Below are 19494 nucleotides of genomic sequence, written 5' to 3' on the forward strand. Positions count from 1 at the left end.
TTTCTTTCTTTTTTCTTTTGGCTTTCCCCCCTTTTCCTCCCCACTTGTATCCGGCCAATCACCCCACTCTTCCCACCGTCCCGGTCTCTGCTCCACCCCCTCTGCTGATCCAGGCGGGCTGCAGACTACCACATGCCTCCTCCCATACATGTGGAGTCACCAGCCGCTTCTTTTCACCTGACAGTGAGGAGTTTCACCAGGGGGGGGCGTAGTGCGTGGGAGGATCACGCTATTCCCCCTCCCTAACAGGCGCCCCGACCGACCAGAGGAGGCGCTAGTGCGGCAGCCAGAACACATACCCACATCCGGCTCCCCACTGCAGACACTTTTTTTACAGGTGTTTAAAAATGATCCAGGTGGGGTTATTTCAGAGCTTTTGGGGAAAAGCGTGTGATTTGTTTCAGCTGTGTCAGTATCACCACACATCTCATGGGTCTGTTTCGTTAATACTCCAAGTGGCTCTCAGTACTGAGACCAAAATGCTGCTTCAGCTGAACGAGTGAGGGGTGAGATCCAGCCGATGTGAGGCTCTCAGGACAGGATGTTGTGTAGATGTAAAATCCTCTGAGGCAAACTTAGCATTTGTGATCATGGGCAGCACAAATAAAACTGGCTTGAGTATAAAAAACAAAAACAAATAAAATTACAAATACAAATTAAAAATTAAAAATTAAAATTACAAAATAAAAGTACAAAAAAAAAAATGCAAAATACAAAATAAAAATACAAATATAATTGACTTGAATAAAAAAAAAGAAAGATTATTTCGCTGACTGGCATCGAGGAAAAAGAAGTGTTTTGTTTAAACATCAGTTCTTAAAATTACATGTAAACGCTGATCCCAGCTGTAACAATAGGAACCATTGTTTTAGTTCCTTGTTTACACAGGGGTCGTTTATGTTGTTGCACCTCACACGCTTTAACGCCAGTGAAGACCAGGTTCGACCTCAGAGCATGTGCGTCACAGCCAGTCAGCCAGCTGTGCCACACGTGAGTCACATGTCCAGCTGTTCGAGCGCTTCTACTGGACGTCTTCCTGACCTCTCCAGCGCGTGGGAACTGGCGCGCATATGCACGCCTGCAGAACGTCTCCTTCAGCGGTGGGCGGTGGTATCCAGAAAGGGTGCAGGTGTGGGTGGTGCAGGTCTTTCTTCCAACCAAGCAGCTACACACCTGAGTGTCCTCATCACGTCCCTCAGCGAAGACTCTACCGGATCAGGTGTGTCAAACAAAGACCTCCACCCACACCGGCCCTTCCTGGGTAAGACTGCCCACCCCGTGACCTACTTCGTCTGCTCAATTACAGCCTACTGATGTTACACCGAAATCTGCGACCCTTCAGATTATGTGACCCCCTCCACCGAAGCACCAAGTCTCCTGCAGCCAAGAGTCTAGATAGAGGTTCAGTTGAGGCACAAGGTTGAGATGGGTAAATGTAGGTGCTGGGTTGGAGACAGTTGACACCAGATGTGGGTTTGGCCTGGTTAAAATGAGGATTAGCATGGGCAGGGTCACATAATATGACGGGTCACATATTTTGGTGCAACACCGCTGGTATTTCAGGCTACATCACAGTATTTCTTTCGTCAGTTTGACCCATAAACGTGCAGGTCGTCGCAGCTCCAGTGAATCCCACCGGAACAGGCTAAATGCGGCGTGGCGCTGCGCGTTACCTGTGGACCCCGTCCCTGTGGACCCCGTCCCTGTGGACCCCGTCCCTCCGGCCGCGTCCTTGCGGTCTGCCCGCAGTGCAGCTGGTCCGGCGGCCGCGCTCCTCTGCGGCTCCGCCGGCAGGTCATTAACTGCCAGCCGGGTGGATGCGGTCTTGCCTCTCCTCCGGCTCAAGTTCCGGTAAAGGACGAACCCCGCCACCACAGACAGCATGGTGACCACAGCCACCGCCAGTCCGTGCCTCCCGATCAAGCAGAACAGCGTGGCCAGGTCCAGGCGTTTCTTCAGGTCCACACTGTCGCCGTCCTGGTTCGCCATGGTGTGAGCGGGGGGGGGGGGGACGCTCAGCTCTGCACTCGGACCTGTGGGGTTTTCGGAGCGCTGCGCCTGTGTGTGCGCGTCTGTGCCGCTGGCGTGTGTCGGTCGGAGCGAGCAGGCGCTGCAGCGGCGCTGCGAGCCACGCAGCAGCAGTCTCCGCTGATTGGCTGCCCACGTCACCAGGTCCCCGCTGATTGGCTGGTTACGTCACGGGGTCGCCTCTTCATTCACAAATAGCGGGCACTAGACGGGGAGGCTCGTTAACGCAGTGGCCTCAATTCCTCACGTCTTCTCTTGCACTCTGCTCAACATACAGGGTGTTGCGCTACTGTGCTATGCAAATGAGCTTTGATTGATCGGTTGCTTGACTGAACGGCCTACACACACACACACACACACACACACACACACACACACACACACACACACTGAGAGAAAACTACGAATTCGTAGTTGTCTCTCAATTTCTGTCTGCGTTGCAAATACACAACATTGCGTTGCCTGAGCAACACTGTAAGTAAGCGTTGTTAGATGACGTCATCAGCACCCTGACTATTGTACTGCACTTTATTCTGGCATCGGCAGGGGCTCCCTCCACCGTCTGCAGCACGTTTCTTTTCATTAAACTAATGTTTCATCCATCCATCCATCCATCCATCCATCCATCCATCCATCCATCCATCCATCCATCCATCCATCCATCCATCCATCATGCAGACCGCTTCTCCTGCTGCCAGGGCGGCGGGATGCTGGAGTCTGTATCCCAGCAGCCACTGGGCGGCAGGGGGAGACACCCTGGACAGGCCGCCAGGCCATACTTTTATTTATGCTGATTCTGTTTTTGCTCTTACTTGTTTGGTCTTACTTCTTGCTTTTGCCTTGTCTGATTTTATTTATTTATCTGTTCATTTATTTATTTTTGTGTAGCACTTTGTGGCGTTGTTTTAGAGAAGTGCTATATAAATACAATTGTTATTATTATTATCATCATCATTATTATTATCATCATCATCACCATTATTATCATCATCATCATCATTATTATTATCATCATCATTATTATTATTATCATCATCATCATCATCACTACCATTATCATCATCATTGTTATTATCATTATCATCATCATTACTGTTGTTATTATTATTATTATCATCATTATTGTTATTATTATTATCATCATCACTACCATTATCATTATCATCATCATCATTGTTATTATCATTATCATCATCATCATTACTGTTATTATTATTATTACTATTATCATTTCTTCCGTGTTTCCTGTTGTACATCCTGTAGAGCCGGATCCAAACTATGGACCTGAGGCACTATAGAGCAGATGTCACTTGATTGACAGTACTCGTCGTAATATGTGGGCTGTTCCGAGTAGGGTGATCTTCTGGACTGGACTCTTTATTATTATTATTATTATTGTTATTATCATTATTAGCAATGCCAGAGGAAATAAAATATAGTCTATATTCTTCGTTACAGTATTGTGGCGAGCTGGCGTGAAAGAAGGAGGCAAGAGGCAGAGATCTCTTTAAATGGCAGCTCCCGTGTCACGTACACGACCCCAGCAGTGCTCCTTCATTTTGCCCCCAAAAATGGCGTCGCCATTAAAACTATCAGTCTGAGTCACGGTCCCACAGTCAGTCAGTCAGTAACATGGTCATCTACCCAGTCCGAGTCGAACCCCCAAACAAACAACACAACGATAACCAAAATATGAACTAAAACACAATCGGCTCTGTGCATCGCTGTAGTCCACTGACTTCCGGTTTCTACTGCAGAGGTCATACCAGCTTCCTGTTTGTTGGCGTGCGCTATTGACGAAGGCATATTTCTCGCGATTCCTGAAATGGATAAAAGTCAACCACATGCACACAACTGTGGACAAACGTCCAGCTGCACCTCCCAGCAGACGAGAGGAAAGTTTCAAGTTGTACACGTCAAGTTACGTCCGCCATCCCGCCCTCACTGCTAAACCCTGCAGGCATCGCGAGAAATATGCTTTTCTCAACAGCACGCGCCAACAAACAGGAAACTGGTGGAGTCGCTGCATTAGAAACCGGAAGTCAGTGGACTACAGTTATGCACAGTGTATTTTAACAAGAAACATTCAAAGTCCCATGAGCCCCTGCGCGGAGCCGCCGCCAGTCAGAGCGACGGCCTCCTGGGGTCGCTACAATACGTAATATTGTAGCGGATGTATTTCAATGTGCGTTACAGATGACGTCATTGGTACGCGTCCTTTAGGTGGAATAATAAAGTTTTACCTGGTGACAAAAGTGCACAATTAAATTGCTGGTTAACGTGAAGAACAAACTTTTCAGTCAGAGTCACTGATCTGCTTCCTGGACCCAAATCCACCCTCATGGACCTGCATATACTGGACACTACTACTACTACTACTACTACTGCTACTACTCCTACCACTACTACTATAACTACTACTACTACTACCACCACCACCACTACTACTACTACTACCACTACTACCACTACCACTACTACTAATACTAATACTACTACTGCCACTACTGCTACCACTACTACCACTACTACTACTACTACTACTACTACTGCCACTACTGCTACCACTACTACTACTGCTACTACTGCTACCACTACTACTATAACTACTACTACTACCACCAACACCACCACCACACCACTACTACTACTACTACTACTACTACTACTACTATGACTACTACTACTACTACGACGACTACTACTACAACTACTACCACTTCTACTACTACCACTGCTAATACTACTACTACCACTACTGCTACTACTACTACTATTGCTACCACTACTACTGCTTCTACTGCTACCACTACTATTACTACTACTGCTACTGCTACTACTGCTACTACTACTACTACTACTACTACTGCTTCTACTACTACTACTGCTGCTGCTGCTGCTGCTGCTACAACTGGACACTGCTCAACTTCTGCAAAACTCCTGACGTGCCGTGGATGGGACGTAAAAACACGGAGTCTAACAACGTTCAGATTATCTTTGCTTCCGGTGTGCTTTTAACCAATATAACGTGTTAACACTGAAGTCTTACTTTCCTTATTTCTCCTTTTTTTATTCTATCTTTACCACCTGGCCAGTTTACCAACCCTGTAACCAACAGGTCCGAAGGTTTGTTTTGCCATTATGCCCCCTACTGGACATTGTCTATATAACATTCACACCTGGTATAAACACATTCACCTATGCGCACAACTGTGGAGATATCTGAGAAAGATTAAAAAAAAAGACAGATGGATAGATAGACAGACAGACAGACAGACAGACAGACAGACAGACAGACAGACAGACAGACAGACAGACAGATAGATAGACAGACAGACAGACAGACAGACAGACAGACAGACAGACAGATAGACAGATAGATAGATAGATAGATAGATAGATAGATAGATAGATAGATAGATAGATAGATAGATAGATAGATAGATAGATAGATAGATAGATAGACAGACAGACAGATAGATAGCATAGGAGGTTTCTACAAGACAACAGGTGAAGCAGTGCTTCACCAAAAACAAACAAGAAACATAACATACATATCACTTAAAACATGTTTTTTCGATGCCAACATTTCATTAGAATGACTATTTCCTCTGTGAATCAAACAAAAAAGTGTCACTTTTAAAAGCAACGTGTCATGGGTATTGTGCAACACAGCGCCCTCTTCAGGTGACACAGATAAGCGTTCTGCCTCACTAACCCAATGTAAGTGAATGTAAGTTGACGTAGTACCTTACACGTTGTTGATTGGACAGTTATGGTTTATGACGCGTTTTCATGCCCACCCAGTAAAGCACTGCTTCACCCAGTCTTTCCTTGAGCTGAAAATGATTGACAGCCGTTTAACCAATCAGAGAACACCAGTTCAGCCTTTCCGATCCTGTATTGACTTGTTCTCCCATCTTCATCATAGCTTTTGGTATTCGAAGCACGGTGAAAGATAAGAAAAAGAGATTAACCTAAGATAAATGAGTGATTACTATAGTAGGCTTGGTGGTTCTTGTATATATATTGTAAATATAATAATAATTAATTAATTAATCTGTTCAGATCTTTATTGTTCATCTTTATATTTGCATTTTTGATCTTGACCTCATGTGGTAGCCCTGTACTGTAGGCTAAAGTTAGTTGTTCTAACTAGCTTAGCTAGCTAGCTACTAGCCTAGCTAGCTCCTGTCCTGTCTTTCACAATTTTTGCAAAGAATTATGAAGGATGCAAACATCGTGGACCGGATCCTTCGGGAATCTTTTGACACTTTCTCCTAGCACAGGGGAAAGGCACAGGAGAGACCAAAGCCCCCCATCAAGCTGGTGCAGAGAGTGGAGTTTTAAGTGTATAGGCATGACAAGGTGGAGTGGCTAACGGGGAGTGTGCTAACAAACCGCTTGTATTGCTGGCCTTGTGTGACGTTTAAGTGCAGGAGATGGGTGTTCTTCAAAGTTTGCAAGAGATGGATTTGAGGATCCACGACATGCTGACAGATCTGTTAAGCTTCATGAAGAATCAAAGGAGCATGTCAGTGCAGCCGTGCAGTCAAGTCTGTTGGGAAACGTGAGGATTGATGCTGTGACCCTCTGAAAAGGTTGGCTGATTCGGTGTCATTATTGGGTCGTCAGGAGCAGCCTTTAGGGGGCAGGATGAGAGTCAAAAGTACGATAATAAAGGAAACTACAAATGTTCTAACTTGGATATTTGTTCACTTGAGCTAATCTATGTGTTTTATGTCTCTGTTTCCAGCATAGAATCACCAGAAAACCAACATACCCACCCCTCTGCCCTGCTCCCTGCCTGTCAGATCTTCACTGCTGTCATAAGTACAAGTAAGTCCTGGTCTGTTAACCTGAAATGTCTGTGTTTGTGTTTTTAATTATTGTGTCAAATAGAAATGCTTATTTGGACACAGAGATTGTTATATTAGTCACATGTCTTGAATAAAAGGCCATGAACATTTGCTGGTTTATGTTTTTCAGGCTACACTTCTGTTTGCAGTCCAGTCCCGTCCAGATCACAAATACTCAGCAGAATTATCGAACGACAAACAAATTGAAATACTAATTGGAAATAAAGAAATTAATTAAGAGCATTTTTAACTCCGTTACACTTGCATTACCTTGACAATGTCCACTGTGTTGGTATTTTTTGACTTCTTGATTGACAATGAAGTTCACATACAAACAATAAAGTTATTAATAAAGACAAAACATCAGAGCCAGGGGGAATCTTTTAAGTGAAAACATTAAACAAAGAACACAAATAGACAGTTTTTGCAGCTTGCTTACTTTTAGAGTTAACAAGGGTTTTAATGTCCTGTTTGGTTTCATTCTCAAATACGATAAATAAAGGTTTAGAATGGCTAAATTTTGATTTATGAACATGATAATTTGCCAAAATAAACATCGAATTGATTATATAGAATTCTTTGAGTTGATTACCATAGTGATTATGGCAACAAAACAGTACATTTCCCCAATCAAGAGAACAGCCAGAGTCAGTGTTATCAACAATATACCCTGATACGTCTTTCCCAAGCCCGTTAGTGTGGGACTCCGCCAGAACAGCTGCGGCATCGATCCTGGGTACACGTCGCACAACGAACAGGCAGCACAAACGTCCTTCTTCAACCTGAGAAGATAAAGACCTATGTAAGGTCCTGAGAGGATAAAGACCTGAGACCTGAGAAGATAAAGACCTATGTAAGATTCTGAGAAGATAAAGATCTGAGACCTGAGAAGACCTGAGAACTGAGAAGATAAAGACCTGAGACCTGAGAAGATAAAGACCTGAGACCTGAGAAGATAAAGACCTATGTAAGATTCTGAGAAGATAAAGACCTGAGACCTGAGAAGATAAAGACCTGAGAGCTGAGAAGACCTGAGAACTGAGAAGATAAAGACCCGAGACCTGAGAAGATAAAGACCTGAAACCTGAGAAGACCTATGTAAGGTTCTGAGAAGATAAAGACCTGAGAGCTGAGAAGTAAAGACCTATGTAAGATTCTGAGAAGATAAAGACCTGAGACCTGAGAAGACCTGAGACCTGAGAAGACCTATGTAAGGTTCTGAGAAGATAAAGACCTGAGACCTGAGAAGATAAAGACCTATGTAAGGTTCTCAGAAGATAAAGACCTGAGACCTGAGAAGACCTATGTAAGGTTCTGAGAAGATAAAGACCTGAGACCTGAGAAGATAAAGACCTATGTAAGGTTCTGAGAAGATAAAGCTCTATGTAAGGTTCTGAGAAGATAAATACCTATGTAAGATTCTGAGAAGATAAAGACCTATGTAAGGTTCTGAGAAGATAAAGACCTATGTAAGGTTCTGAGAAGATAAAGACCTATGTAAGATTCTGAGAAGATAAAGACCTATGTAAGGTTCTGAGAAGATAAAGACCTATGTAAGGTTCTGAGAAGATAAAGACCTATGTAAGATTCTGAGATGATAAAGACCTGAGACCTGAGAAGATAAAGACCTATGTAAGGTCCTGAGAAGATAAAGACCTATGTAAGGTTCTGAGGAGATAAAGACCTATGTAAGGTTCTGAGAAGATAAAGACCTATGTAAGGTTCTGAGAAGATAAAGACCTATGTAAGGTTCTGAGAAGATAAAGACCTATGTAAGGTTCTGAGAAGATAAGGAAACGTCCCTTACTTTACTGGTAAGGAGCTATTTGTACGGAAGACTCCAGATACTTTTTAATTCAAGCTATCAACAGATCTAGATCAATAGGGCACAACAGAAGGGCTACTAGTAATTATCTTTTTTAAATAATGACCGTATGTTACAATTAGTTCTTACGGTAATAGTCAGGCACGCACGAACCACTGGCGTTACCTTGACAACGGCCGTTGTGTTGGTAAGGTGTCGTTCGTCGCTCACCAGCTGCGCGAGTCTCCTTTCCTCCAATCAGCGTCTCCCGGTTACCGTGACGTATGTCTCCCCCTCGGCTTAAATCACAGGCGTCCGACGCGTGAGCGCATCATAACAAACTTTCCGGAGAGTCCAGCGTGCCGGTCAGAGGCGGCGAGCTCGGAACCTGCCCGCGGCTGCAGCTGACTTGTAAGGTGAGCTCCGGTGTAGAATCGGAACCGGAATACTTCATTCATGTCGGCGGGTACGTCGGACGAGTGTTGGCCGTCGCTAGCCGTCAGAGTTGGGCTTGGAGCTGCGCGCGCTGCGGTCCACACGACACGTGTGTTTTAGTTTGTCGGTTCTGAGGAAGTTTGGGCCAGGTGTGTTGACTGGAGTGAGTATAGCCGAGGAAACCCTACGGACCCTTCCAGGTGACTTTTGGTCCACTTTGCCTAGCACGGCTAAGCTAGCTAGCGCCAACGCTAGCTTGGCTTCCTCTCCGCTAACACGTGTCCGCTTCCTCTGCTCGGCCTCTGGCTAATTCCGGAACCAGCTGTACCGTCACCATTAGCACAGTTAGCAGTTAGCTTTCTGTTCCGAGCCGTTTTCTCTATGTAAACTTCTCAAAGACGGCGGCCGAGCTAGCGTGCTAGCGGCCAGCAGCGGTTCGGGGGCTTGCGGTGCGCTAGCTTCAGGACCGGCGTGCTGGTTGTGGCGGGGGGCTGAGGGTCTCAAGCTTGTGATAACTGTGATGCTCGGGTACGAGCTCTCAAACCTGTGGCTGCCGCTTGTTTTAGAGTTGCCATTACTGGGGGTCGACCCGAAGTGTATACGAACCGAGGGAAACAAAGAGCTCACTAACATGGCTGCCCGGGGCGGCGTTAGCTCCGTCGTACACCTGGCTCAGTGTTGTATGTGTAGTCATTCAGCAGACGCCTTGTGTCGGAAGCCGCTCGCAAGAGAGCCAGCAGCCCGGCTAGCAGGAGCCGGAAGCGTGGCAGGTGGGCAGCATGGAGGGTTACCGTGGTCCTGTCCGTGGTCTCGGCCCACTTTAAGCAGATTGGTGTCGTGGTGGATCTGTGTGAGAGAGCTGCAGCCCATCGGCTAGGCAGGGCAGCATGGCTTGGCTATCACCGCCATGGGAGCCTAAGGAACCGGTCGCAGGTAGGAGGGAGGAGGGCACGGTAGTGGACCCAGCACCGGCAGCGGTACTGCTGGGCTGTTCAGCTTGCTAACGTGTGAGCGGACGATACCGCGTCATTCACGCTGCTTTGCAGTTTGCGAAGATTGTTATTGTTGTTTTCTCCAGTTTGGTTCACTAAGGCGTTGGGTGTAGTTACCCCTCCTCCTCGTCCAGTGTCGGGACGGAGGGTGTTGTACGGTTCTGGTACCGGGTGTGCAGGATGTGGTGACACGGTAAATCCCTAACTGTGAGCCGGTGATCTACACACGCGTGACTGCTTCGCGTTGATTGGTCAAACGGTGTAGCGTGGCCAGACAGCGGCTAGCATCAGCTCGCTAGCATGACTCAGTAGATCCGGATGGCCCGGGGGTTTGTCGGGAAATGGCTGGGTCAAAAGCAGCAACTCGAGTAAAGGGACGGTGACACATTTGGACTATTCAGTGCGAGCCGTGCCAGATAGTTAGGCCGGGAACAGCAGTTCCAAACAGGGCTTGTGGTTTCAGTGGTGGCTGGCCGCAGCCAGCGTGGTGTGGCTGAGACGGTTGAGGCGCCTACTGTAGATCAGCCTCTACAATGTGTTGGGGTCCGGTCCGGTCCGGTAGTGAGCCCAGTGTTGTGTTGAATCAACCAGTACGCCTGACTTGGCACGTTATTTGGCTCTTTTTTGCGATGCAACTATCTTGGTTTCTAAGGTTGCTTATAAATACTCGGCTGCATTCACGGCTGTTCAAGCCAGCCAGCATGTGGTGCCTTCTGAGATCAGCGTGTCACATTGCACTTCCCTGACGAGGGCTTACACACTGGCCCATGTGACGTTCGGGCAGCAGGGCACACAACGCTGCAGTCAGCAGGCGAACACGTGAAGGAGCAAATGGCAGCAGTGACTGGTAAAGAGGGGGGGGGGGGCTGACGCAATTCAGCCAGCGTAGTGTGTAAATTGTTGACTTAAACTTGTTTTCCCTTTTTGAAATCTCCAGGTTCATGGCACTTAAGCAATTTATTTATTTATGTGGGATTTCTCAAACCTGTTTTGTTCTGTCCTGGTATTTAACGACACAGCGCCAACTCAAGCATCTCTCTTTTTGTTTGTTTTTTGTTTTGTTTTTCCTCTCCAGGTTACTCTACAAGGGAGCACATAATGGCCCAGGAGACTAATCAGACTTCAGTTCCTATGCTCTGTGCCGCTGGCTGTGGTTTCTATGGCATCCTTCGGACCAATGGCATGTGCTCCGAGTGCCATAAGGAGCACCTGTCAAAGCAGAACAATGGAGTCAGTTCCCTGAGTGCAATGAGTAAGACCTACTATGCTTCCCTTTATACTTTTTTGTATTCCCAAGTGCTAACCTGCTGTGTGAGAAACATGTTTGCCATTGTCTTCTAAAGTTAAACTGTGACCTTCATTTGAAACTGTGCCTCTCAGGTGGGAGCGATTTGTCATCTGGGGATCCCTCAGCAGAGTCCTCTGCCATCCAGAAATTGGAGGCCACCTTGAATAATGCCGCTGCCGCTGCTGGGGTTGGGACTGCCGCTGCCAGGGCTGGGGCCGCCGCTGCTGCTAGGGCTGTTGCCGCTGGTGCTGTTGCCAATGAGGTTCTCAAGTGAGGAAGTTTTGTCACACATCCTGCACCAGACCCAAGTGTTGGCGTTTCCTAACGACGCCAAGTGTTAATTTTACCCTTCTGCTTTGCTGACTTTTTGTAAATTTTGGCAGTATTTACAGTGAAGACACAGCCCGTTCGATGACGCAGGAGATGATGAAGATGAGCCTCTCTTACGATGAAGGATCATCAGCTAATGTAGACCCTGGTGGGTGTCGAATGTATGAGGGTCAAAGGAGTTCCTTTTTTTGGGGGGGGGGGGTTAACAAGTGGGGCAAACTACAGGAAACGATTTTGATTTAATAAAATTTTCTTTGCTCTCTTTAGTGGTCACTGAGCTCATTTCCCTAAAGCACAAACCTAGCACCGCTGGCGAGGAGCCCAAGACAATTAAGCCAAGAAAGATCCGATGCTTTGTGTGCCACAAAAAACTTGGCTTGACTGGTAGGTATTGCCTGTCTCGTTTGTTTTTTTAATTTTTTTCCTTGTACTGTTTTGGTTGAATGTTGTGGTAATGCTGAGTGCATTAGTATCTGGCATACGGGTGGAGTATTGTATGTATTACCCAACCTGTCTTCTGTTGGTGTTTCAGGTTTTGACTGCCGGTGTGGCAACATGTTCTGTGGAATCCACCGTTACTCAGATAAGCACAACTGCCCCTATGACTACAAAACTGAAGGTGCAGCCAAGATTCGCAAAGAGAACCCTGTGGTTGTAGCTGAAAAGATCCAGAGAATATGAGTCGCAATGAGTTTGACATCCAGGCAGTGATTGGCTTTTGAAAACATGGACTTGAGCTCAGCCTACACCCTGAAGGACCTCTAATCTTTCATGTCAGCTCCCCCCCCCCATCTTTCCATGCATTTCTCTGCTCTTTTTTAAGTATGTTAAATTGGAGGGTATGGAATTCATGTTTGGGGGGATCTCTCGACCACCAATCTTGGGGTGTGGGGTTGACTAGTTGTCTGATAGGCTGTGGCTTTTGTTAACGTTGACTCTCACTTTCAGAACTTACACCAACTGTCGGAACCTTTGGCCGGCAGCACCGCCTCAGCAGTTGTTGCTCTCTGCTGGCTTGAGTAGCAAATGAGGTCTGGTTGTTTAGTTTTTTCCTCTTCCCTTCAACATAAAGGGTCGGGCGGACAAACATTTAACCATCTTGACTTCTTACTGTATGTCCTGGTGGGCTCAGAGGCTGCCCCTCTACCTCCTGAGAGGTTTTCTTTTTTTGTCCCTGAGGCGTTTGTTTCCAGGGACAACTCCAGATCCACAGCTCAGTCACTGGCGTTGCTTTCAGAACAGACTTTAACACTGCCCTCTTTGTTGCGGTTTTCGAGCTTCCTTAATGAAGACATGGTTTAGTTTGACTGATGATTTCCTGTGGATTGAGGGCTTTGTACCCAGTAAACTGGGCGGTGAGAGTGGTGTGGCATGTACTTTTTTTTTTTTTTGCTATCCACTCAAGTCAGATCTATTGCCAGGTAGCCCACTCATGTTTTTTTTTTAAGTTGGTTAGGTTCCATGATGTTTAGTTTGAGCTGAGGAATTTCGGATGGACTGTCGAACTTGTTTTATACACTGCTGTGCCGAGTGGATGTGACTGGGTAGTGTTGTACTTTGAAACTAAGTTGTTGTGTGCTGCAGTAACATGGTTAGGCCTGACCAAGTGGTTCTAGATTTTCTGTTCCTGTCTGGAGGCTAGGGCTGTCAACATTGGCCAAAAATGACGTTCGATTATCCCTTCTAAAAGAACACACAGGTTCGAAGCCATTCGAATATATTTTTGCGCATCATGTCCATAAGAGGGCAAACCAATACACAAGACATAACTGCTTGTATAGGTGTATTTATTTCAAGGTAAACACGTCTTTTAAAAGATCTACTTACCTACACATTACACCATAATACCATAAAACACATCTCTCTCGCCCGCCCGCCCTGTCTGTCTGTCTGTCTGTCTGTCTGTCTGTCTGTCTGTCGGTCTCTCGCTGCACCGTGGTTGGTGTGAGACTGAGAAGTGAGAACGCGCTGCCAGATGGATGATTTGTAACTGACGATAGCCTCATTTTTATTCAGATTAGGTAATATTCATAATGGTGGGTAGAGGTGGAATGGTAAGCTAATGCCCCTTTTCCACTGCATGGGACCAGCTTGACTCAATTCTACTCGGCTCGACCCGCTTCTGTGTTGTTTTGCATCACCATAACAGCACCCCAGCCCCCACCCCACCCCACCCCCCCCAGTGTAGCTGGTCACATTGATTTTGGTATCCGCTCCAGTTTTTTTGGAACCTCAACAAAGGTGGTGCCAGAAAAGTGGTAGCAGTCACCACAATGCCGGTGCTTCCCGGTAATGGAAAACGAAAAACGGGCGAGTGGAGTCGAGCCGGTACCATGTAGTGGAAAAGGGGCATCGCTGTAGCTTGCATACGACTTTATCTCCAGGTTCCACAATTTTTCTATTTTCTGACCAAAACTCGGAAGTATTTCCAGACGGGACTTTTTAGGTTGTCGGAGATGAAGTCACGCTCTGTGTGTGTGGCCGAGTTGTGTTGTGTTGAACTCTCTGCCGTCTCCACCACACGCTTGTTGCTGAATTATTCGCTTGTTTCAGCTTGACAGAAACCGGTTAAAGTGACGTTGTGCGACTCCTGTCCGTCATGCAGCGTATTCAGGCCAAGGCGAGGCAGACAGCCATGGTAGTGATGCGTTTTTCCCCCACAAACGAATATTAATTTCCCCCCTCGAATGTCTGTTTTTTGTTTTTTTTTGTTTTAAATTCGGCTATATATTCAAATTTGGAATATTGACAGCCCTACTGGACGCTTAATCTTTTTGTATAGTTATGCAAGTTTGTACAGTATTTATATGACTTGTGCTTAACCTGTAATATTGCTGCAAAAAATGTATTGTCTAAATGTGATTTACATAAAATTATGTCACTTGCAAACTTGAGTGCTTCTGCTTTTCCTAAAAGTTGCAGCAGCTGTGCACACGGGAGCGATTCTTTTGCCAGTAGCCGATAATTTCCACGGTCAGTATGGCTGATGATGCCCATGACTTGGATTACAACACCAAGTCTATTTTATTTGTATAAATACATTTGTGTTTGATTTGTTGTCACACATTTGCCTCAGGGGGCTTTACAGCAACACAACACGCTGTCCTGGATCAGGAACAACCCTGCTCGGTAAGCTATTCCTCGTCAGATCGGTCTGGCAGCCTTGTTTTTTTTTCTTCTTGTTTTTCCCAGTCTGCCTTTATTTACATGTTCCCTGTCCCGTAACCTAAAGACAAACTGTCGCACTCTGATCCAACAAAACGTCCCTGGGAACGCCTGGAGGACATTACTTCGTGTGAGAACGTCCGTCAAGTAGACAGTTTCAACAGCTTTGTTACAGGAAGTGCTGCAACAAAAGGACGTTTGTGAGCTGCAGTCCTGGTCCCGTCTATCTGCTTTACTGTCCGTGCCGACTGCAGTACCAACGACATGCAGCCGCACACGACGCAGGTTCACGTTAACGGATGTCAGCGTGAGCCGCGGACGAGATGCCACATGTCTGGTAGCACGACATTTAGAGAAGCCAAACATTCGACTTCCAGTTTGTTGGTATTGATGAGAGTTTTGGGCGCAGTGGTTAGCGTGGTCGCCTCTGCAAGAAGGTCCTGGGTTCGAGCCCCGGGGTAGTCCAACCTTGGGGGTCGTCCCGGGTCGTCCTCTGTGTGGAGTTTGCATGTTCTCCCCGTGTCTGTGTGGGTTTCCTCCGGGGGCTCCGGTTTCCTCCCACAGTCCAAAGACATGTAGGTCAGGTGGATCACCATACTAAATTGTTCCTATGTGTGTGTGTGTGGGCCCTGTATGATGGCCTGGCGGCCTGTCCAGGGTGTCTTCCCGCCTGCCGTCCAATGACTGCTGGGATAGGCTCCAGCATCCATCCCTGAGAGCAGGATAAGTGGTTTGGATAATGGATGGATGGATGGATGTTTCCTATAATGCAATTTACAGGCCTGCTCACTCATATATGATGGGCACTGATGAGTGAAGTGCATCAATTTTGACCCGGCTAAACATCCATTATTGGACGATATTACAAAACGGAAAGTTGTAGAAAAAAATATTCTTGCAAGAAAGGCAATCAAAAGTAAAAAACCAGAGGTACAACAGCAATATCGAAGAGTCAGAAACTTTGTGAGAACGAGAACACATTATTTAAGAAAGCTATATGGAGAAGACTTAGCAAGACAGTCTGAGCTGAAACCAAAGGTTATCTGGAATTATATTAATAAGAGGACAAACATTAAGACATCAGTGGGAGATTTCTCTACTAATCAGAAGGATACGAACTCCCCCAAAACAGACGGAAGATACTGAAAAAGCAGAAATACTGTCAGGTTGTTTCAGCAGTGTATTTGTGATTGAACCTGAAGGGCACATACCTGAATTGCCAAGAGTGGAAGTTCAGCAAACAATGTTTTATAATAACTTTTGAAGATATACATAAAACGGCTTCTACAGGATATTAACATCTATAAATCACCAGGGCCAGATGCGATACATCCTAGGATCTTAAAGGAATTGGCTAGTGTGATTACCGTACCTCCAACAATGCTGTATAATAAATCATTGGAAGAGTCAATTTTACCCCGTGATTGGAAAGAGGCACATCAGTGCAATTTTCAAAAAAGGAAACAAGTCACTAGCAGGAAATTACAGGCCAGTTAATCTGACATCAGTAGTATGTAAGGCAATGGGAAAACTAATCAGGACATATATTGTTGACCATATGAAGTCTAACAAACTTTAGTAACAAGCAGTATGGATTTATGTATGGAAGATCGACTACATTTCAGCTTCTCACCGTTCTTGATAAGTGGTCAGCAGCTTTGGATAAAGGGCAGTCAGTTGATTGCATATGTATGGACTTTCAAGAAGCTTTTGATAAAGCTCCTCATAAAAGACTGCTGTCAAAATTAAAATCCTGTGGCATAGACGACAGAGTTACAGACTAGATACAGGATTTTTTTACGTAAAAGGAAACAGCAGGTGGTGGTAAATAGGGACACTTCAAAATGGAAACCGGTGACCTCTGGAGTTCCACAAGGTTCTGTGTTGGGCCCTGTACTCTTTGTTGTCTATATAAATGATTTACCAAGTGTGATACAATCTGATTCATACCTTTTTGCGGACGATACAAAAATATTTAGAATAATTAATAAGGACACTGATACAGCCCATTTCAAGCAGATCTCCATAGCATGAGTAACTGGTGTGATAGGTGGCTACTGAAGTTGAATCCAGAAAAATGCCAACGTTTACACATTGGGAAAACAAGTGCCAACTGGGTTAACTACAAAGTTGGAGATTTAATGGTTCAGCAAGTGGAAGAAGAAAAGGACATAGGTGTCGTGGTCGATAGTTCAATTGAATATCACACGCACATTTCTGAAAAAAATTAAAAAGCAAACTCTATGCTGGCGATAATTAGAAGAACTTTTCTAAATTTGGGTAAGAAAATAGTTTTACCATTATATAAATCCTTGGTGCGATCTCATCTTGAATTTGCAGGCTCGGGCTGGTGTCCTTATGAAGTAAAATATGTAGAGAAAATTGAGAAGGTTCAGAGAAGAGCTACTAAACTAATCCCAGGTCTGAAAGAGATAACGGGTATGAGTTAAGAGGGACCTCCTTAAAACTACTCCCGGTCAAGTGTCACTCTGAAAAGAGAAAAAACTGCTTTACAAGTCATGCTGTAAGAGCACGGGACGAACTTCCAGAGGATGTGGTGCAGCGCCTTCACTTACTTCTATTAGAAATAGATCAGCTACATCCCCGCGACCCTGACAGCAGGAGCAGCGGTGTGGATAATGGATGGATGGACATTTTGGTCAACAAAGGACTTTTAATATGATCATAAAGCTGAGTCGTGATCATTGTGAGTATCGTGTGACTATGATTATTTGTGAGACTAATGTATTTATGTGATTTGTTATTATTTGTGAGATTATTGTGGTTTTAATAACTATATTGTGTTTTTTTTTGTATGGTTGTTAGTTTTAATTTGTCGAGTCTGGTGTAGAGGATTTGTATCCTGTGCCAGAAAAATTCTCATTAAATTTCATTAAATTAAATTTCATTAAATTATCCGTCCCACTTATCCTACTCCTGTGATGGCCTGGCGGCCTGTCCGGGGTGTCTCCCCGCCTGCCGCCCAATGACTGCTGGGATAGGCTCCAGCATCCCCGCCACCCTGACAGCAGGATAAGCGGTGTGGATAATGGATGGATGGATGGATGGATGGATGGATGGATGGATGGATGGATGGATGGATGGATGGATTTATCCTACTCAGGGTCGCGGGGATGCTGCAGCCTATTCCAACCTTTTGACTTACATGGTCTATGCTTTCATGTTGGCTGTTTTTTTTTTCTTTGATTAGTTTTATTATTTTCCACGTTCACACATGCCATATTTATTATTTGAACATGTCTTCTTAAACAGTGCTGTTGAGGAAAATGTTGCCTTGCACACCCTAGTTTGCCTAGTTTGGTTGTGGGACAATGTTTCCATGGGACGTCCTCCGGTTAGACTTTGACTATTTACAGAAAAAAGAAAGAAAACCACTTTATTGTGTCATTGTATTCTTACAATGAATGTGTTCTCTGCATATAACCACCCTATTGTATAGGAGCAGTGGGCAGCCACAGCACCCGGGGACCAACTCCAGTTCTTCTTTCCATTGCCTTGCTCAGGGACACAGGTGGGAGTATTAACCCTAACATGCATGTCTTTTTGATGGTGGGAGGAACCCGCAGCACCCGGAGGAAACTCACACAGACAAGGGGAGAACATACAAACTCCACACAGAAAGGACCTGGGACGGCCTGGGGTTCTAACACAGGACCTTCTTGCTGTGAGGCAGCAGTGCTGACCACTGGGCCATTGCACTTTATCACCTCTTATTTCATAAGCCAACCCTTGTGCATATATGTGAAGCTTGTTGTGTTGCAGTGTTGTAATTCTATGTAAAGTACACCGAGAGAGCCACGAAACCGGAGTCACATTCCATGTATGTACGTATGTGCAAACCTACATCACCAATAAACATGATTCTGATTCTGAACATGCAAACTCCACACAAAGGCAGCCTGGGGTTTGAATCCAGGACCTTCTTGCTGTGAGGCAACTGTGCTAGCCACCGTGCCGCCTTACAGGTGTGTCTTTTAACTGAATGTTTGTGCTGAGAATGGTCTTAAACCGAAAAGGTTTTGCACTAGGTAGCACTCTGCACCTTTTCCTTTTTGTTTTTTTGTATTTATAGTCTACTTTTCTCTACGTTGGTATTTGATGGTGTGCGGGTTCCTATTGGATTGGCTGACACATAGTTTACACGCTACAACCTGCACATCCACCAAGACGTGAGGTACAGGCTGTGAGTTCCAGGCTGTGAGTTCCAGGTCATGAGTTCCAGGCTGTGAGTTCCAGGCCGTGAGTTACGGGCTGTGAGTTACAGGCTGTGAGTTACAATCCATGAGTTACAGGTCATGAGTTACAGGCCGTTAGTTACAGGCTGAGTTACAGACCCTGAGTTACAGGCCGCGAGTTACAGGCCGTGAGTTACAGACCCTGAGTTACAGGCCGTGAGTTACAGACCCTGAGTTACAGGCCGTGAGTTACAGGCCATGAGTTACAGACCCTGAGTTACAGGCCGTGAGTTACAGACCCTGAGTTACAGGCCGTGAGTTACAGACCCTGAGTTACAGGCCGTGAGTTACAGACCCTGAGTTACAGGCCGTGAGTTACGGGCCGTGAGTTACAGAC

At 45.6% G+C, this 19494-nt stretch overlaps 1 protein-coding gene across 2 annotated transcripts; it reads left to right on the top strand.

Moving 5' to 3' along the window:
* Positions 1-9018: 9018 nt before the first annotated feature.
* On the top strand, positions 9019-14643 carry LOC130121541 (AN1-type zinc finger protein 5-like). 2 transcript variants are annotated; one of them, XM_056290380.1, is made up of 6 exons: positions 9019-9107; positions 11194-11370; positions 11499-11676; positions 11790-11884; positions 12004-12120; positions 12269-14642. In XM_056290380.1, exons 2-6 carry the CDS (start codon positions 11217-11219, stop codon positions 12415-12417), a joined length of 693 nt encoding a protein of 230 aa, XP_056146355.1. In that variant the 5' UTR covers positions 9019-9107; positions 11194-11216; the 3' UTR covers positions 12418-14642. The 2 variants fall into 2 exon arrangements, with proteins under 2 accessions (XP_056146355.1, XP_056146356.1); XM_056290381.1 differs by lacking the exon at positions 9019-9107 and adding an exon at positions 9281-9326 and having other exon boundaries at positions 12269-14643.
* Positions 14644-19494: the final 4851 nt, after the last annotated feature.

Source organism: Lampris incognitus, chromosome 12 (genome assembly GCF_029633865.1).
Source record: "Lampris incognitus isolate fLamInc1 chromosome 12, fLamInc1.hap2, whole genome shotgun sequence".
Taxonomy (NCBI): domain Eukaryota; kingdom Metazoa; phylum Chordata; class Actinopteri; order Lampriformes; family Lampridae; genus Lampris; species Lampris incognitus.